We start from the raw sequence: 21,597 nt of genomic DNA, 5'->3' as shown, positions 1-21,597 counted from the left end.
CTCCCATGTACACAAAAAATTATATGTAAATCCATAATGTTTTGGTGCACACCTTAACACCCATGTGCATCTAGCACCAAACAAATAACATCAGTTTTCATTTTGAAGAAGTTCATAATCTTTGTATATCTTCTTTTCATTCGATGTTTTGGATGTGAATATATATATATATATATATGTTGGCTATTTTGGTATGTTGTTCTTCTTACTATCAATTATATTAGCCAAGCATGGATTCATACTAGCCGAGCATATCGTCTAGCAGGAAATGGTATTATTTTTTCCTTTTTCAATTTTATACGCTTTCTGTAGGTAAAACACACACTTTTATTTCGCTGTCCTGCACTTCTTGGTAGTTTTCTCTCAGTGTCAATCGTACTTGCCAGGCATGGCGGGCAACTCTCCGGTCGACCTTCAATTGGATGTGCGTGCTCAAAATCAAGGAAAACCAGGTGATTCCATCAGGGATACGTAGAAACGATCACACCATATAAGAGCCGACTTTTTGTTCGGCTACCGGATTCTTAAATTTCGACACGGATTTATCGAACTTCCTACGATCTTGAGCTCCATGGCGGGCATGTACACGACTGAATGCATCATACCGTCTCTCTCCCTGAGTACCCTAGGTTGCATGCATGCCCACCAACAGGTGGAAAGGGCAAGTATTTGTACACGAAAGACGGAGATTATACAGAGGAGCAAATTGCCTTCCTCGTGTGTTGAAAAAGTAGGCTGATGCACATAAACGCGGGCAATCATGTCAATCGCTTCCACAACATGCGTTCCTATGCAAACTGATGTCTCCATGGGCAATCTTGTTGGCTTCCATGTGGTGTTTCTATGCAAACTGATGATATTGGGATAAGTAGTCACAATGACATTGCCCTCCATGTCTGTACCTTGTAAAATGGTGCTTTTGGGCACAGCCATGGACGATTATGTTACTTCCATGTGTTCCTATGCAAACTGTTGCTTTTGGGCACAACCTTGGGCAACCATGGTGTTTCTTTGCAAACTTATTCTTTTGGGTGCTGGCAAAACAACCCACTAGGACACTGTAAAAGGTTGTTTCTAAAAGGTCGTTACTTCTCCGCAATGGTTCGAAACTTTAGGTGTTTGAGGAAATAGTATGGTTTTGGAAAGATGGGTATGCATGGCCGATTTAGGACACGTTCAGGCATGTTGTTACACCTTCAGAGCTGCTCCGATGGTTGATGAGAATGACAGAACCAAAGATGGCAGCTTGGTCCCAATACACTGGTGTTAGGATGGATCAGATCATGGTTATCAGGATTCACATTCAACCACCTTGGATTCAACAACATAGTTGCTTCACGTGATCATCACACCTTGGCCATACATCTACAGTACATAGTTGCTTCACGTGATCATCACACCTTCGTGCAATCCCAAGACTAGTTTAAGCTGTCTATGAGGCTATTGGAGCTTAGGAATGGGGTGTTAGCCTGCTCTTTTTCAGTCTCAGTCTGTCATCTCTTGGTTGTGAGCTCCTGTCAGAGTCTGACAGGAGACAGAGGAGCTCTGTCAGGTCATTTTGGAGGCTGCCTTAGTTAGCCAGCAGCCTTGGGCTGTTTTTTGTCCAGACTGCCCATTTTCTGGGCAGTCGGCCAGATCTGGCCAAAGTCGGCCAGATCTGGCTGGTCGGCCAAATCTGGCCAGGTCGGCCAGTTTGGTTGGTCGGCCAGTTTGCTGGCCTGGGGGCTATTTATATCAGCCCCCCCAGTCAGTCCAGCATTATGCTCTGCAGGTACAGCACTGTTCCCGTCGTCTCCGTCTCCGGCATTGGTGCTGCCACTGCTTCCAGTCTGTCCTGGTTCCCTCACTGACGCTCCGGGCTGCGTGCAGGGACTGTTCTGTCCTTTTCAGTGTATTCAGCATTCATCTCAGTCAGTGCAGACTATCTTCCTTCATTCTCTGCTTTCTCTCTCCTCTCCTCTGTGTTCATGTTCTTCTTCCGTTGCGCACTCTCACATGGTATCATCTCCTGATTGAGAGCACGGAGGACATACCCTCAGGAGTGAGATACCTTGCTGCTGCTGCCAACAGATCAACCACAGCCAGGTGACTGCTATAGGAGGCTGTTCAGCCTGCGTTTGTTGCCCACGCTGACTGCAGAGGCTGCCACGTCATCCAGCGACGCAGCAACCATGCGTTTTCCACCAGGCTGCCTCTCCTGCTGCTGGGCGACCTCCCTACAGGCTGCGTTTTGCTGTTCTGTAGGTCGCTTCCACCTCAGGCGGCCCTTTTCCTGCTGGAGACCTCTGTCCGGGCTGTTTCCTGGTGCTGGTGATCTCTTCTCTGGTGTTCGACATCAGTTCTCTTTGCGTTTTGCAGATCCAGGTGTTTGTAGGCACTCTCTGCCTGCGTCTTGGTGGTTGGTGACCACATTGCTGGTCCTATTTCGACAGCGGCACAACTTTCTTTGGTATTTTGCAGATTGGAAGATGTCTTACCAGTTTTCAGGCTTTGAAGACTCAGAGGATGAGCTTCTCTCTCATCATTCCTCTGAGCGGAGGCGGGATTATCGTGAAGTTCGACATCGGGAAGAACCTCCTCGCACTCGTCCTTCTTCAGTCCATGCATCTCAGAGGGTTCCATCTACTGCGAAGGTTTCTTCAGTGAAGACTGCTTCAGATGTGCGGATGCCTTCCTTGATTCCCTCTATACAGGTGCCGATTCTCCCTTTCTTTCCGAAGGAAGATAAGTTGGATGGTTCCAACTACTCCCTATGGTCATGCAAGGTGGCTTGCATCCTCGATACATTTGACCTTTGGGAGCTTGTTTCTTCGCCCATTGACCGACCCCCCGTGGATTCGTCCGATGGTATCTCTATGGACCGTGCAGCCTTATGGGATAGGCTCAACTCTCGAGCCCGTTCCTTTCTTTTTATGAGTCTCCATGATTCTGTTCTTGTACATGTTCATAGGTTACAGACTGCGGCGGAAGTGTGGACGAAGCTTGCGTCTTTGTATCAGCACAAGACATTTGCTCACAAGATTTCCCTGGAGAAGTTGCGGATGCTCAGTCTTGATTGTTCTTCTTCTATGAAGGAGCACATCACGAAGATGGAGGATATGCGAGGCGAGCTAGCCTCTCTTGGTCGTCTGATATCGTCTGAGGATATGGCGATGATTCTGTTGACTTAGCTGCCATCACCCCGTTATGATGTCTTCTACACCAGCCTCATCACTTCGAGGACCCGTGAGACACTCCTATGGGAGGAGCTTTCCCTGCTTGTCTTGGAGCATGACGAGCGACTCAAAGAGGTGGGAGCCAGTGGCTCCACCAAGGCATTTACGGCCGGCACAGGTGGTGGCAAGAAGAAGAAACAAAAGAAGGAGAAGGCCAAGGACAAGAAGGAGGAGGACAAGAAGGATGCGAAGGAGAAGAAGCCCAAGTGTCCCCATTGTGGGAAGGGCACTCATCCCGAGGAGAAGTGTTGGCAGAAGTATCCCCATTTGAAGCCTAAGGAGAAGGACACGAAGGCGGCCCCAGCCACAACAGAATCTGCGTTTGTGCATGTCTTTGTTGAGGAAGACACTGCCCTAGCTTCTACCACACAGGAGAAGCCTTGGCTCGTCGACAGTGGAGCATTTTCACATATGACCTTCCGTCAGGATTGGCTTCAGGATCTTCGTTCCAGAGGGGGTACAGTCACCATTGGTGACAATTCTACAGTTCCTGTTCGAGGCATGGGGACTTTACCTATGTTTTCTGACCGGCGGTCTTTCTCCGTCAAAGTTCTCTATGTCCCTGATTTGGGTTTTAACCTATTATCTGTGCATGGCCTTACTCAGTTAGGTACCAGAGTCATTTTTACACAGGATGCAGTCACAGTGGAGGATGCTTCTACAGGTGATGCTCTTTGGACAGGTACTCAGGAGGGTGGGCTTTATACGCTCACAGCCTTGGTTGCGCGGACTTCCCATGATCTTGGGCTGCTTTGGCATGCTCGGTATGGTCATTTGAACCTCGATTCTCTTCGCCGGGCTTCTAGGAGGAAGATGGTGGAGGGCTTCCTGATTTCCCTCCTCTTCACACTTTGTGCCCTAGTTGCTTGAGGGGCAAGCAGCACCGGCAGCCTCACCCGCAAGTTGCTTCTAGGCGGGCTACTTCTTCGCTTGAGTTGATTCATACCGACCTTTGCGGACCTATGGGCACGGCCTCCCTTGGGAAGGCCAAGTATTTGATGCTGATTGTGGACGACTTTAGTCGTTATGTGTGGCCTTATTTCTTGGAGTACAAGAGTGAGGCGTACTCCCGTTTCTGTGAGTGGCAGGTGTTTGTGGAGACCCAAACAACTTCCAAGGTTCGTGGTGTTCGAGCTGATCACGGTGGCGAGTTCACTTCTCACCTTTTCTCTCAGTTTTGCAGGGATCATGGTATTCGGGTGGAGTATTCCCATCCGAACACACCATCAGAGAATGGTGTGGTGGAGCGTGCGAATCGGACCATGATTGAGATGGCCCGATCTATGCTGGAGCATAGGAGTCTTCCTCATTTCCTTTGGGGTGAGGCGGTGGCTACAACGGTGCATATTCGCAACCGCTCTCCGACTTCGGCGTTACAGGACATGACTCCGTATGAGGCTTTCTTTGGGAAGAAGCCTTCCGTGTCCCATTTTCGCATCTTTGGGTGCGATGTCTTTGTCCATGTGGACAAGAAGAAGAGGAAGACGAAGTTCGACTCTGAGTCGCGAAAGCTTATCTTCGTTGGTTATAGTATGACCACGAAGGGATATCGGCTCTATGACCCGACGACGCGGACGGTTGAGGTGAGCAGGGATGTGATCTTTGATGAGGCTTCGGCCTCTGAGGATCCGATTGATGGTTCTATTACAGATGTTTCTTCATCATCGACGGACCCCCCCCACCTTCTCTCCCTTCCCTTTCTTCCAGGATGCCTCTTAGCACCCCCCCTATTCCTCCTCCTTCGGCTTCCCTTTCCCCTTTGGTGGATGTGCCTTCGTCTACTACGAGCTCTTCTACCGCCACTTCGGGATTTTCACAGGATATACAGCCTTCCACTGTGGAGGATTCCGAGCCTTCCACTGTGAACTATGCTCCGATGTCCCAGATTCTTCAGGATTCCGAGCCTTCCACTGTGGAGGAGGCTCTTGCACAGGATATTTGGAGACAGGCTATGCAGGCCGAGCTCGATTCCATCGAGCGAAACCATACGTGGGAGCTTGTTCCGCGTCCCGCGAAACGGAAGGTGATTGGTGTGAAATGGGTCTTTAAGACCAAGTATCTTGCAGATGGCTCCTTGGACAAACATAAGGCTAGGCTTGTTGCCAAGGGTTTTGCACAGCGTGCAGGGTTGGACTACTTTGAGACTTTTGCTTCTACAGCTAGGATGTCCACCATCCGCATTCTTTTGGCTCTTGCTGCTCACCACCGTTGGCCTGTCTACCAGATGGACATCAAGTCTGCTTTTCTGAATGGCGTTCTTGAGGAGGAGATTTATGTTTCACAGCCTCCTGGTTTTCTTGTGTAGGGGAAGGAGGATCATGTCTACAGGCTGCGGAAGGCTCTTTATGGCCTAAATCAGGCTCCTTGTGCTTGGTACCAGCGGATTGACCGCTTCTTTCTACAGAGTGGCTTTGCGCGCTCCGCTTATGATCCCAACCTCTACTTACGGGTTGTGGATTCTCTTTCGGTGTTCCTTATCTTGTATGTGGATGATCTTATCATTACAGGGAGCGACACTCAGCAGGTGGAGCATACACGGTCCATTCTTCAGCAGGAGTTTGACATGATGGATCTAGGGATCCTTCACTTCTTTCTGGGTCTGGAGATCTATCAGATGGCACAGGGAATTTTTATCTCGCAGCACAGGTATATCTCCGAGCTTCTTTCGGAGTTTGATATGGCTGAGTGTCGGCCTATCTCATGCCCCATGGACCCTGAGTCCAAGCTTTTGACAGCTGGAGTTCCTCTTACCGATCCCACCCGTTACAGGTGCCTTGTTGGCTCTCTTATCTGGCTGCTTCACACTCGGCCGGATATCTCTTTTGTGGTGGCTTTATTGTCTTCCTTTATGCAGACTCCTACCCAGGATCACTGGCAAGCTGCCTTGCGGGTTCTTCGCTATTTACAGGGGACTCGATCCTTCGGGATCATGTATGGAGATGGGATTACCCTTTCTGGATGGAGTGATTCTGATTGGGCAGGTGATGTGGATTCGAGACGATCCACTACAGGTTATGCTTTCACCCTTGGATCTGGTGCTGTCTCTTGGAGCAGCAAGAAGCAGCCTACTGTGGCACTTTCTTCTACAGAGGCTGAGTATCGGGCCCTATGTTCGACCGCTATGGAGGCAGTTTGGCTCCGTCGCTTACTCGCGGAGATTGGCTTTTCCCAGACCGGACCTACGGAGCTGCGCGTGGATAACCAGAGTGCTCTTGCTCTGGCCAAGAACCCGGTGTTTCATGCTCGCACGAAGCACATTGAGGTTCAGTATCACTATGTTCGAGAGCGGATCGTGGATTCGGAGCTGGTGGTGGTCTATTGTCCTACGGCGGCCAATGCAGCTGATCTCTTTACGAAGCCGTTGCCTCAGGCTTCTTTGCTTCATCACATGCGGTTCTTGGGTCTTCAGACTCTCCGAGGAGTTGAGAGGGGGTGTTAGCCTGCTCTTTTTCAGTCTCAGTCTGTCATCTCCTGGTTGTGAGCTCCTGTCAGAGTCTGACAGAAGACAGAGGAGCTCTGTCAGGTCATTTTGGAGGCTGCCTTAGTTAGCCAGCAGCCTTGGGCTGTTTTTGGTCCAGACTGCCCATTTTCTGGGCAGTCGGCCAGATCTGGCCAAAGTCGGCCAGATCTGGCTGGTCGGCCAAATCTGGCCAGGTCGGCCAGTTTGGCTGGTCGGCCAGTTTGCTGGCCTGGGGGCTATTTATATCAGCCTCCCCAGTCAGTCCAGCATTATGCTCTGCAGGTACAGCACTGTTCCCGTCGTCTCCGTCTCCGGCATTGGTGCTGCCACTGCTTCCAGTCTGTCCTGGTTCCCTCACTGACGCTCCGGGCTGCGTGCAGGGACTGTTCTGTCCTTTTCAGTGTATTCAGCATTCATCTCAGTCAGTGCAGACTATCTTCCTTCATTCTCTGCTTTCTCTCTCCTCTCCTCTGTGTTCGTGTTCTTCTTCCGTTGCGCACTCTCACATGGGGTTGCTAGTTGTCCACTCCAATTGATAGTCCAGGCTGCTGCTCTTGTCATTGAACCCAGTGTTTTGAAAAGTTTAAGAAAAAGCAAATACTCCTCTAGGAGGTGGGTGTTTCCAGTGGGTAATAGGAGCTCTTCTAGAGTAGGTTTTTAAACTCTACACTCTTTTATTTAGTTGCTGGTCTAAACTGTGCTTGGAAGGAAAGCAATTAGATTTGCTGGATAGAGGATTTTTCGTTTAGCTTCACAATTTAAATATAATTTGGATCCATCTTGGACATGTGTTCACAGGGAGCATCTCATGAAAGGCTGGCCAATGGAGGATTCATTTGTTTGCGAGCAGTCTTATGGTTGTGGATCATAGGGGCAGCAAGTGCCCTGAAACACATCCACAGGAGTGCTTTGTGTTTAGTCCTGCTGGGATGCACATTTTGAGTTTCATCTTTTGTAGGCATCTAGTACATGTGTTTGAAGGATATGATTCGTGAGTCTCACCTTTGTGTGTTTATGGCTTGGGCCATGACTCGAATTCTTCAATAATGTGTGAAAGCTGGTCATGGCATACAATTGAAGAAAATTTGATGGTTGTCTAGGAGTTGTAAACAGTGTTGAGACTTTATGTTCAGGTCTATTGTGGTGCTTAGTATTTGGGCTGGGTGACCTTGCTGACGTAGTGGTCTTGGACATGCCCATGAATGGTTGAGCTGCCCTATACTACCTATTAATATGCAAATACGTGAGTGTGTTCATTTTGTTTCATTCGTAGTCTCTCATGTCATTACAATGTTCTTTCTTTTTGAAATTTCCTGTTTATTTTGAAGACGTTTGTGAAGATCTACTTGAAGATGCATCATTAATTGGACATTGATCAAAGGCCAAAAGTTGGCACTCAACAATGCAAATACAAAGGAACAATGGGATTTACAGGACTAGTGATGACCATTGTGTGGAGATATGCTAGAGCTTGCAAAAGAAAATATTGAATGTATGACCACAATTAAAACACAAAGAACTCAAACATGAATGCAAGAATGCAAAACACAAAATACAAAAGAAAGAGAACTTTGAAATGAATGAATGATTGATGTAAAGGAATGGAAGAGTGTACGAGATGCTCAAAGATAGAGCTGTCCAACAGCCAATAACTCAGGTAGGCGCGGGCTGAGGGAGTAGTTGGAGTAGGACCTGCATCGGAGATGAATCCCAAGTGTTAAACCACTAGTCGGAGCTTAGATGATGCTGAAAGTGGCAGGGCAGCATGTTGAAAACTAGAATGCAATAGTCTCTAGGGCTGGAACTAGTAAATGTAGCAATCTAAGTACTCGAGGATGAAGTCAGCTCATCACTAACAGCAATAGGGATTTGGGTGATAGCTGTAGAAGGTGAAGTTGATGTAGATTGGGCTTGTGCTTTTGAAAATGCCAACTGAAAGATGCTCTAGAGGAGGCTAGATAGCAAGGTGGCTTGCACAAATTGTAAATGTAGTTGTCAGGAGCGAAACAAACACAAATGCTAGCCAACAAAATAAGTACAAATGCCATAATTCTTTGATGTTTTCATGAGAGCAGCAGCTAGGAATGCATCAAAGGACCTTAACTTGGGTGTATCTTAGCCTACATAGTTAAACCGCTTCACCACATAACTGGACGTGGAAAGAATAGAAAACAACCATTGTTTGGTTGAGACTCACGGGTTGTAGTGTCCATTTACCGATTTTAATCTTAGTTACAAGATTATCGGTGAGAGGAAAGGAACCTAAATTAATGTACCTATTCGACAAGGACATGGTACACTTAAGAAGTATAGAACGATCGGATTGATCAATTTGATGATGAAGATAGATGTGACACTCCTTAATTGGAAGATCCAAAGGAGAATTAGCCATTTGGGGATACGATGTTGAGCTAAAACATGCTTTACAGGTAACCAACATTTTTAAACAGCCCCAAAACACACTTAATTAATGAAAAACACAAATTTGGTACGTGGTTTAAGAGAGTTTCGGTGTTTTCCCAAAACCCTAAAATTTTGGGGCACCCTTCAACATCTATAAATAGAGAGGTTGCACACCATTCAGCCTCATTCTTTTGTGCAGGTTTCATACTCTATTGTGCAGATTTCAACCATTAGCCACCTACCATTTGCTGTCCAGCCATCATTGATTGCAGCCCATCACTATCCAGCCCTAGGCGGCTTGTTTTCAGCCATTGCCTTGTTGTTTGGAGGTCTCCATCTGCTGTGTCATCATAGCACCTGATTAGCCTGCGTCTTTAGCATCTTGTGCCAAGCAACAGGCTGCTGCCATCTCTCCCATCGGGCGACTGTTGTAGTACCTGTGTCTTTGCTGTCTTGTCTACATTAGCAAATATCTCTCTTGTTGTTGCCTCAGTTCCTTGACACTCTTATGATCAATGTTTGGTGTTTCCCGCACTTCAACACTCTGACTGGTGGTCATAGTACTTGGGATCCATCTTCAATGGACTTTACTCTTTGATATTGCATTGCTTTGCTCTTGAGCATTGTGTATACTTTTACATTCATTTACAACATTCATTCACTTCAGAGCTTTTTCTCTCTATATTTGTCTCTATGTTTGAGTTTTGAGTTTATTTGCATTTTGCGTTTAGGGTTTTGAGTTTTGCTTGTCTCTGTCTAAGTCTTTGTGTTTCAATCTTGGTTGTACATGCTATGTTTTCTCAGTGCAAACCCTAGCATATCTTCACATGGTATCAGAGCTTGTGCTCTTCTAAAGAGTGTCCTACAATGATTATGGAGGCTAGTCGTTGTGTAAGACTCACATATGACTCAATTCAGACTCATAATATCTTAGACACCTTCTTCTTTAGATCCTATGACGCCCTATCAGACTTCTCCATATCGGAGGCTCTAAGAAGGCATTATGTTCTCAACGAAGAGATAGACACACCTCACGTTTATCATCTTCTTCTTCTCTTTTTGCTCATCTTACAAATGAGTTTGAGGAGTACTCGCGTATCATGTGTAGTTCGGTTTACATTCCTTCAATAAGTATTGCTACTATGTCTGGATTGATTGTTTTGGTGAGATTGGCCATCTTCCTGATCTTGGAGAGACCACTACATTGGCACAGTTGACGATCTATCTTTTTTATTATAGCCAGGCCTTATGTCAAGTTCGTATAACCCTTTTGAGTTGTATGAGACGAAACCCTCTTCTATTTTTTCTTTTATTGTGCAGGATTTGGATGATTTTCAGTATGTTAGCTTCAATAGAGGAGGTAAAACCCTTTAACACTGTATCTTCCACATATCCTCACTTTACCATATCCTTCCACACCAGGACGGTTGTGATGAGTATCTCCCTCACTACCTTCGGATACTCACAAACCCCCCACATGACCTTTCAGATGCAGGGATATCCATCCTCTGCTACTAGACTCTCATGACACATCCCTTGGATCACTCTTATGCAGGGATTTTCATCCTTTGCTCCTTGTGTACCTATCCCTCCACCATGGGCTCCACAGGCGGTTACCATGCATATACCCAATCTGCTCTTGCCCACATTTGGATCTGCTATGCACACTTCTTGTTTGCATGGTGGTACTCTGGGATTGCTTCCCAAGTGTACTTCACTCCATCTCTCTATCCTTCCTATCCACCCTATTCCCATTACACACCTTCTCTACGTTGAATCTTAGTAGTTCTTAGTCAAATTTGGTGTACTACAAAAATTAGGGTTTAGCAGCCACCTTGGGATCCATGCCTGTAGCTAGAGGCATTATACACTTAAATCAACACTTGAAATTCAAGGAATTGTGAGGGATTTTAGATACTATCTCATCCCATTTGGTTTCGGGCATCATTTGGCTAGTCAGGGGTCCAACTTGTTCAAGTCCTAGGTGACGATCAAGGGGCAAAATTGCGCGAAAGGCTTGTTTATCGGTCGTGATAGCAAGGGGCCTTTGGATCAACGAAGAAGATCAAGAAATCTCAATTGTACTCCATCCAATTGCAATACAAGTTAAAGCAATATTGCAAGGCGTGCTAGTTTTGGGACCGACAGGGTATTCAATGTGTAAGAATGTTACGGTAAAGTGTGCACTTGAGTTTATGCTTATTTGTTAATTGCTGTAATTAAGTGCTTGATTAGGTTTTATCACCCTCTCTGAGAAGAAAGGCTGGTTTAAAGGTTCCTTTGTCGGGATACTATCAAATCCTTTGACTTGGTGGGCTTGAGGCACTTGAGTGCAAGCCAAAAGCTTTGTACTAGTGTTGAATTTGTGCTTAGTTCAGAAATTACAACAAGATGTCTTCATATAGTGAGATGGAATCAAGTAGCGATGATGCTTTCGTTATGGACACTCACAAGGGGAAGAAGGAAATGCAATGCTTGATCTTAGACAAGGCTCACTGGATGGACAACAAGCTGAAAATGTTGTTATTGGTCAAGATGCAAGGCCTTCAAGGCAAAATGATGTTAAATGATTGGCAAGGGGAAGAGGAATTCGATGATCAATTCAAAAATCGAATGAGGATAACAACAAATCTCTTTGCTGAATTGGCAAAGGATCCTCAGATTACTTGATTTTTGAATGCTTCAATGAAGGATAGCAAGGTCAAGAAGAAGAAATGATTTTCTATATCTTCAGGATAGCAAGATGCATTGAAGAAAATGCCAAAGCCTTCTTATGAAGCTCCCAATTAAGTTAATGAAGCAAAACAGTTGGTACATACAAGGTAAGGTATACAAATGCAAGCCTATCATGGAAGTGCCAATCCAATGGATTTTGGACAGCCGGGCATGCATGCAATGATGGGGCAGCCAATACTTTGGTGGTAGCATGATTTTTCATGCAATGATTGGTCAAGGATTGCATATGGGAATGTATGATACATGTTATGGTATGCAACAAACTATGTATGGCGTGCAAGGTCCAATGTATTTGAGTACGGCAAGTAATACGATTAATCCTATATGGCAGTATTGATTTGATGCTTGGGGCACAAAGTGGCATGTTTGGTAACACATTTGCACCCCTAGATGCTTATGGGGCTCAAGGAATTGGTGCTGGTCATGAATGCTTCTTTTGGTGTTGATCATGATATAAATATAGCAAATGCACCCTTTTTGTAGTAGCCAGTGTATGACAAATTGACTCCCAAAGGGGCAATAAAAGACTATGATGAGGGTGGAAAAGGGATGAAGTTTGAGTCCTTCAGTGGTACACAAGATAGGCTGAAAGCATTGACCTTCATTCAACAATTTGCTGTAGCCTATTTAGGGGGAAATTTCATTGAATCCTCTAAGATTCAGAAGGCATCCACTTTCTTGAAGGGGAATGCATTGCAATGGTGGTCCACGCTCTTAATGCAAGGAAGAGCACTATTAACATGGGTATAATTCAAGCAAATGTTTACATCGAATTGGTTGACAAGTACTTTTGAGGTGGACATCATAATAGCTTGGAATAAGCTAGATGCAAAGGAATGCAAGAACTTGGAGCAATACAATAAGAAGTATCGGGATACATTGCTACTCGTTACTTCTTATCCTCTAGTTCCTCTTCATGAGTAAGTGGAAAAGTGTATATGTGAGCTGCCTAAAGGAATCATGGATTTTTATATTAAATCCATCGTATCTAGCATGTCTCAACTCATAGAGACTGCTACTATAGTTGATGCTTTGTTGTATGGAAAAGAACCAAGCTTCCAAGAGAGTGGGGAAAAGTTGAATAAGAAGTTGTGAAAGGTTGAGAAAAGTGGCAAATCTAAAAATCAGCATGAAAAGAGGTCAAAACAGCAAAGAAAGGGCTGGAAATCCTTTGCACAATGTAGGGAACTAATGGTTGCAAATAAATGCTTTATTTGTAAACAAGAGGGTCACATTGCTAAGGACAATCCTAGTAGATAATAGGTTGGGAAATTAAAAAATCAGGGATTTTCTAGGGATAAGAAGCCCACAATGTTAGTTGGATTGGTGCTCGATGTTGTTAGTGATTAACCCAATGATGATGCTACTAAGTTATGTAAAGCATGAGGCATAATTAGAGATTAGTATGCTTGGATCTTCTTTGATAATTGCGCATGAGCCAACTTCATCTCTATAAACATGGTAGCCTGTCTAGGCATAAAAAAAGATGTGATAGGACCCATGGGGGAAGTTGGTAGACATGCAAAGGCCATATAGAGCTTGTCACACCATTCATTGGAAAAGTTCGGTTGCACATTTAAGGATATGTGGACAGTGAAGAGTTCCTTATTGCTCTACTTGAGGGTTGTGATGTCTTGTTTGGTATGCCATGGTGCCATTGCACGGACTTTGCCAATGTGTATGATTAGCTTTGTGATGGCTAGAGGCATGAGCACTTTGTGCTGAGAGATGGGTTTCTGATGATGCATGGACGACTGTGTATCACAAAGCAATTGCAGCCTAGAGTGATCATTGAAGAGTTGTGTTTCTCCTTATGCAAAGCACAGAGGGATTGATATTATAGTCAGAGTAGTGGAACATTTCTTTTATTGGTTAGCTTTGAGACATAATGTAGAGTAGTTTGTCAAGACATGCATCATATGTTAGAAGGTCAAGCATGATAGGTAAAAGATGTCGGGTTTGTTGCAATCCTCGCTTATTCCAAACAGACCTTGGGAAAGCATTGCCATGGATTTTGTTTTTGAGCTTCCTAGGAGATCTATAGGCAATGATGGGATATGGACTATCATTTGCAAGTTGAGCAAATAGGCCCATTTGATTTCAGTGAGAAAGAAGATAAAGGCTAATCATATGGCACATTTATTTTTGTAGTATATCTGTAAGTACCATGGTATGCTAGAGTCGATGATCAGTGATTGAGATCCTTGGATGACTAGTTTATTTTGGAAGGGGTTGTTTGAGAATATGGATACCATGCTAAAATTCTCACCATCCTTTCGTCTGCATACATATGGTCAATTTGAAAAGGCTAATTCCACAGTCTTAGATCTTTTGAGGTGCTATGTATCGGACCAAACACAATGGGAGCAGTATTTGCCATTGTAGAGTTTGCATACAACAATACAGTGTATAGTTTCACTAGCAAAGCTCCATTTGAGGTTGTTGAGGGTGGCAAGAAGGTACCATCTATTGCACACTAAGGATAAGATCTTTGAGGTTGATCGCTATGTGGAAAGCTTAGATGCAGCCTATGCAAAGATAAAGTATGCACTTTAGAGATCTCAGGAAAAGCAAAAGAAGGTAGTCAATCACCATACATGTGCTTTGTAGTTTGCAGAGGGTGATTATGTATTGCTACATTTTAAAAGGCAAGATTGAAAAAGATGAAATGTAGAAAGAAATTGTATTTGAAGTTAAGTATGAGATAATATGGGCCCTCCAAGTGTTGGAGAGGATAAGCAATGTTGCATATTGGCTGAAATTACCTCCACATTGGTGGATACACAATGCCTTTCATGTTAATTTATGAAGGCCTTTTATGGTGATGTGTCAAGGGATTTATTTACTGAAATTCAGCTTGAGATTGAGGAGTCGAATGAGATATTGGTACTAGAGCAGATTTTAGCACACAAGAAAAGAACGGTTAGGGGTAAACAGTCTGGAAGATATTTGGTGAAGTTTTAGAACTGTTCGCCAATAGATGCTAAATAGATGGAAGAGGATGACTTGGCAGACCATCCTCAGTTGTGGCAGCTTTACCTAAATGCCTTTCAGTTAGAGCTAACTTTGGTTTGGGCTCAATTAGGTTCAACAGAGGAGCGGTCTAGAGAAGTGTCTGATGCTCAAGGGGGAGGTAGCACTTCCACTTCTCAAGTTATGGACAACTCTCGTATGTAGTGGATCTCAGATGTATTCAACATGTATCCAAGGTATCATGTTGACAGTATGTTTTCTATGAGATTATTACTCAATGTACTAGTCACTGTGAGATGTATGCAGATGAGTATGGTTGTTACTGTGGCTCTGACACTCTTAACACTATACTTTTGTGAGTATTGTTACCGTGGTTCTGAGATTATACTTTTGCATCAGTTTTTGATTAGTCTTTGCATTTAGTTTGGGATCACATTTGCAATAGTTTATGATTAGTGTTTAGATCAGCATATGATCAGTTTATGCTCAGTTTCAATGGTTTTCAGTTGGTTCTATGAACAACAACATGTTTAGTGAATGCCACGGACAGTTTCAGCCATGGTTTATATTGAGTTTATGCTTTATTGTGGTTGTACAATCAGAATAGTTGAGAAACATGAGGAAGGGATGTATCTGATGGGTTTTTAACCACAATTTTGGGCTATTTTTCAGTTTGCTGTTTTGTTTATGCTGACTGGAAATTTTCAACAAGCGTTGGACATGTGGCATGATTAGATAGCAGTGGCCAATGCCACAGAGACATGAAATTTTAAGATGTTTTAATCTTGTTGATAACATTTGATTGAGTTAATCAAATGTGCAAGGTTGTTTAACGTATGTGATGCACATTGCAGTTATTTCATGGTAATAGGCCAAGGACCCTGAGGATGCAGTGGGTGTTAAAGGCAAAAGTTGTGATAAGTTATGTTTGATAGGTACTAGGTAGTACTTAGTGTCAGATTTGGGCCTAGACTAATTTATTGACCACTAATGTCGGTTGTGACATTAGAGACTAGGCATTAATTAATTAATTAATGCATGTCTAAGGATCAATAACTGCTGAAGGATACTTACAAGAAAAATTGGCCTAGCCAATTTAATTATTGGTTAGTGAAATTGATTTTTTGAGCACTAGAATAATTATTAAATTGATTTTCAAAATTAATAATCTAAAAACTAATTTAATAAGCTGGATAATGTTGGAAAATGGAATTAGAAGGTTGCTACTTGGCAAAACTTGCCCATGCAAGTGGAAAAAACATTTTTAGGGGCTGATTGAAGTCTATTTCAGCCATTGTGAGAGAGAAGAAGGCTGTTAGAGAGCAAGGATATGTTGTTGATATGATTTGGAGCCACCATGGATCAGTCCTACAAGTGACAGCAATTTGGAGCCCTCTAGGAGTAGGTGATAGCAGCCCAAGGTACTTTTGGTCCAAGTGACAGCATACAGGAGGGGGCAACAGCCTTTTTGGTGGTCTTAAGCTATAGGTGACAACTTTCATGGTTGTTTGAGCAGAGCAGTAATGGTTTTTCAACATTTCTCGTGATGAAACTCCGAAATTTCTCTCTCTACAGCATTGTCTCTCATCCCTCCACCATCTTTCAAGTTATCTTAGCATTTTCCAGCAGCTTGAGCCATCAAAGGAAGATATTTCAATTATTCTTTGCTGTAAAACCTAATTTACAGCAGAAATTAAGGTTTTGATAGTCTCCTCGAGATGTGTGCCCAAAATTAAGGGCCTACGACTTGAATTCCAGTAGTTGAAATTAAGGAATTTTAGGGAGATTCAAGAGGCCAGCCAACCAATATTAGATTTGGGGCATTCTCTCTCATCCCCCAACTATCTATCAAGTTATCTTAGCATTTTCCAGCAGTTTCAGCCAATTAGAGGAAGAGATTTCAGTCAATTTTTGTTGTAAACCCTGATTTACAGTAGAAATTAGTGTTTTGATAGCCATCTCGGGATGTGTGCCCAGAATTGAGGGCCTACGACTTGAATTCCAATAGCTGAAATTAAGCAATTTCAGGGAGATTCAAGAGGCTAGCTAGCCAATATTAGATTTGGGGTGGAATTTGTCTTTCAATGAGTAGGGTGAAGGTCAATCCCCAAGGAAACCAAGGGGCAAATTGGTTTGGAGGCTTGGTGGTTAGTTTTGACAGTAAGAGACACTTGGATTAGCGGAGGAGATCAAAGGATCTTAGTTGTACTCCTTTCATTTGCAATATAAGATGAAGAAATACTACAAGAGGTGCCAATTTTGGGGCCAATAGGGTGTCCAATGCCCAAGATTAAGGTGATTAAGTATGCATTTTCAGTTTACGTGAATTTCATACTTATTGTAATTAAGTGCTTAATCAGGAATACCACTCTTTCCAAGAGAAGGAAGCTGGCTTTATGGTTCCATTGCCTGGACACCATCAATTCCCTTGAATTGGTGGGCCCGAGGTACTTGATTGAAGGTTAGAAGCTTTGCTCTAGTGTTGAAATTGTATTTAGTTGAGTATTATAGCAAGAATATCTTCAAATAGTGAGATGGGATCAAGCAGGGATGATGCCTCTCAATCTGAAAATTCACAAAGTGTTGGGAAAAATGTAATGCTTGATCTTGGACAAGGCACATATCATGGACAGCAAGCTGATAATGTTGGTTTAGATTAAAATGTGGGTTCTTCTAGGCCTTTAAAAGTTGATGATTAGCAAGAGAAAGAGGAATTTGATGACTAGTTTAAAGATCAATTGAGGACAATAGCTGAAATGTTTATGTCATTGGCAAATTATCCTCAGTTCATGTATTTCTTGAATCCATTAATGGAGGGTAGTAAAGGTAAGAAGAGAAAATCGTCTTTAAGAGCTTCAAGATAGCAAGATGGACTGAAGGAAGAGCCAATATAATAGCATGATGTTCTAAGTATGGGTAGTGAGCATAAGCAAATGATGCCAGTGGGGCATTTGATGCATATGCAAGGCGAACTTGAAAGTGCCAATCCAATGCTTTTTGGATAGTAGGGCATGCATGCAATGATGGGGCAGCTAGGGTACTTTGGTCGTGGGACTAGTTGCCATGCTATGGTGGGTCAGGGACTGCATATAGGGATGTATGGCACTTCTCCCTATGGTATGTAGTAACCAATGCATGGTGTACAATACTCAATGTATTCAGGTATGACTGGTAATATGTATAATCCCATGTGTAACAACGTTGGCACACAAAGTGGCAAGTTTGGCAATGCATATATGTAGCCCCCTATGTTTGGACTCATGGTATTAATGTTGGTCATGCAAATGCTCCATATAGTGTTGGTCATGAGGAAAAATGCTGCTAGTAATGCATGCAATGTATGGGAAAATGTATCTTAGTATGACTGGTATTATGCAAATTCCCATGCACAGTCACATTGCAATGGTCCAAAGTATGCAAACAAGAATGTTTTCTTATACATTTAGTGCACCTAGCATGTTAAGTACACATAGGGGGCTAGTCAACCGGATGCAATGTTGTGTATTAGTTAAGTTGAAATTGCAACAATGTGAAAGTATTAAGCATCGCAATACTTAAAGGGAAGAAAGGCCTACAACCTAGTGGAGGTTTCAAGCGAGTACAGTTAGATGTAAAGTTTTCATATGCTTCTTGGTAAAGCTTTAGCATTGTTTCTTCAATAGATGCAAAGCGGATGGAAGAGGATGACTTGGTAGACCATTCTCAGTTGTTGTAGCTTTACCTAGATGCCTTTCACTTAGAGCCGACTTTAGTTTAGGCAGAGTTAGGTTCAGTAGAGCAAGGATTTGGAGTATTACCTGATGCTCAAGGATAAGATAGCACTTCCACTTCTCTAGTTGTGATCAGCTCTTGTATGTAATGGATCTCGGATGTATTCAATATGCATCCAAGGTACTGTGCTAACAGTATGTCTGCCATCAAGCTACTACTCAATGTGCTAGTCACTATGAGATGTATGCAGATGAATATGAGTTTCAACCGAGTACTGAAACTATACTTTTGCATGAGTTTATGATTAGTTTGACATAAGTTGTTGTCTCAGTTTTGAAATCAAATTCTGATCACTTTCAGCACAATTGTTGATTAGTTTGAGAACTGTTTAGGGTCACTTTTGGGATCAGTTTTGTATCTATTGCTTATCAATTTTTGCAATTAGTTCGTAATCAGTTTGGGGTCACATTTGTAGCAGTTTATGATCAATTCTTAGATTAGCAAGTGATCAATTCATGATTAGATTATACTCAGTTTTCAATGGTTTAGAGCTGGTTCCATGGACAGCAACATGTTAGTAAATGCCATTGATAGTCTCAGCCATGGTTTATGCTAAGAATATTCTTTACCACAACTTTTTTATTAGCATGACTCGCTCCTTGCCGTCATGCATGCCTGCTCTCTTGTCCTCGACTGATCCCCTCACGGACATGCCGCTGACAACAACCGTCGCCGCTGGACCACCCGTTGGCTGTGGCTGTCCCGCCTGTGGACCACCTATCGCTTGTGGACCAGTCGTCCGACTATGGCCGTCCCATCCTGTGTGTGGCCCTCGCTTGTGGCCATAGCCGGTGCTTGTCGCCCCTCCTGGTTGCCCTCCGTCATTCCCACCCACAACCCGCTTGTCCACCCGCCGTTCCATCTCGTCCCGCCCTGCCTGCGTTTCAGCCTGTGACCGTAGCTTGCGCTCGCCCCCCCCCCCCCCCCCCCGCCTGTGGCCGCTGCCCTCTTGTCTACGGCTCCCCATCCCCCTCTCCCCCCCCCAACTTGCTACTGTCACCTTCGCTCATAGTTCGCCTGTCCCTCTAGCACATAACTCGTCGACCCCGACGCGCAATGGAAACCTCTGGTTAGACGCCGGCGCATTGTGCGAGTGCCCTCCAGTCAAACACCTTGCGTATCATCCTCTCCGAGGAACAGCTCTTAGCCGTCCGTACCACAGAGCTGGAGTTGAAAGAAACAACGTCAGGTCGTTGAACACTCCCCATCGAGGGCTGACCTGCGGGATTGGCTTCACTCCATGGTGCGCATTGGCACAGCACAGATCGTGGAGGCAGTCCTCATGGGCCGAGGGATCTTCATGGTTCAACTCACCTCTATGGATGCAGCTCGTGAGTTAGTAGAGAGCTCGCCCTATGTCTCCACGAAGGGGGTCATTTACATGGTTCCTTGGTATAGCGGCTTCACAGTGGAGACATTTGCGCTCCACAACAGATTTCTCAGACACCCAGTGACGTTACTTTTCCCTGGATTGGCGGTAGAGTACCGCCAGTTAGTGGAGGACTTTGGACGGCTCTTCGGCACAGTTCTTCCTGTTGAGAAATAGACAAATGATGTATGCTCCAAGAGGAGCTGTAATGAATCCCATATGCACAGTGAGGAGAGTGGAACAACTCAAAGTCTATAAAACATTGTACTTGACTATGAAATGAATACAATATCATGATGCTTTGTACTTTCAGTTAAGTGTTTGTCATTGTCGATTCTACACAAGATTGTGTTTATGAGTCCAAGCTAATCTATCTTGGAACCTAATTCACTTGTGTAATAGTTTGTCTCTACTTGTCCATGTCATTATGAACTTGGTTTACATCTTTGATCCACCATAGCTTGTGTCATGTCCTAGATCCACATATCGTTCAACATGGTATCAGAGCCCAGTTGGGCATGGCACAGCTCATACTCTGAATCTCTAGTCTCTCTTCACCTCTGGTGATCTCTAACCAGCTCACATTCAGCTCATATCTCCTATTTCAACTTCAAATCTCAGTTGGACCTTGTGGTAGCCATAGCCAGACTGCACCTACCCACCTTGGAGCACTTGGATCTCTCTCTACGGGCCATATCTTCAAGTGAATCCTTCTGGAAGTATCTTCCCTTGCTCCAGGCGCTTCAGCCTATCACATCGGACGGCGACATTAGCACCCACAGCAGGCAACATTGCGCAATCTGCAGAAACTGTGCAGTCTGCAAACTGCGTGACGTTTCGTACAGCTGCATGCACAACACGCAGTGCAATCGACGCAGCCACCATAGGGCTTTTGTAGCCCATGAGATAAGCTTCATGGCCATGTAAAAAGTTCTGAGAATGATCAAGTGTGTAATCCACACAGACCAAAAAACCAGGCTGCTACAGAAACCCTAATCCAGGAAGCCATAGCCATCAAGGTCCAAGCTCACTTTTTTCTTCAAATTCTTATTCCCTTCAATCTAGGGGACACATTGCCACTCTTATCTGAGTCTGAACTCAGTTCCCAGCAAGATTAACACTTCAGATCAACAAGCAAGAAGAAGATCAAGCACCGACATTTAATCCTAAGCTCAAGAATAGTATCTATTGATACTCAACTAGTGTCAGTTGATACTGATCTACTTGTGACACTTCACAAATCTCCCTTGCTGGTCCTTTTTCAGTAAATTGGAGCTACTCAACATGGCAGAGCTTGAGCAAATAGCAAAGTTCAATGGAGAAGGCTTCCATGCCTGGAAAGAAAAGACCATGTATCACCTAATGTGGAAAGACTTGTGGGACCTGTTTGAAGATGATGCAGACAACAAGAATGAAGATGATGAAGACGGGTTTGTTGAAGAAGACCAGTTCAAATCCAAAGAATGGAAGAAGATGAATAATAAGGCACTAGGCATCATTGCCTGGGGATTAAGTGATGATGTGCTACATCATATATCTGGTATTAGAAATGCTAGAACCGCCTGGGAGGAACTTGATAGAATGTTTGGTACTCAAGCAAAGAATTCAAAGGTAAAACTTCTCATGCAGTTTTATAAACTGGATATCAAAGACAATGCTTCTATGACCAT

The 21,597-nt window shown here is 44.0% G+C and overlaps 1 protein-coding gene across 1 annotated transcript in view; it reads left to right on the top strand.

The window, feature by feature from the left end:
* The first annotated feature begins 220 nt into the window (after positions 1-220).
* LOC148032699 (uncharacterized) overlaps positions 221-21,597 on the top strand; it is a 373,621-nt gene continuing 352,244 nt past the window's right edge. Inside the window, exons 1-2 of the mRNA XM_087683327.1 lie at positions 221-271; positions 387-452. Of these exons, the coding sequence (XP_087539453.1) occupies positions 389-452 (64 nt within the window). The 5' untranslated portion in view covers positions 221-271; positions 387-388. The remainder of the gene's footprint in view (positions 272-386; positions 453-21,597) is intronic.

The sequence above is a fragment of the Lygodium microphyllum genome, chromosome 8 (genome assembly GCF_053477565.2).
Source record: "Lygodium microphyllum isolate KBCC chromosome 8, Lygodium_microphyllum_v1.1.10, whole genome shotgun sequence".
In the NCBI taxonomy this organism is placed as follows: domain Eukaryota; kingdom Viridiplantae; phylum Streptophyta; class Polypodiopsida; order Schizaeales; family Lygodiaceae; genus Lygodium; species Lygodium microphyllum.
The sequence above is the reverse complement of the archived record's forward strand: the minus strand, read 5'-3'. Positions and strand labels throughout refer to the sequence as shown.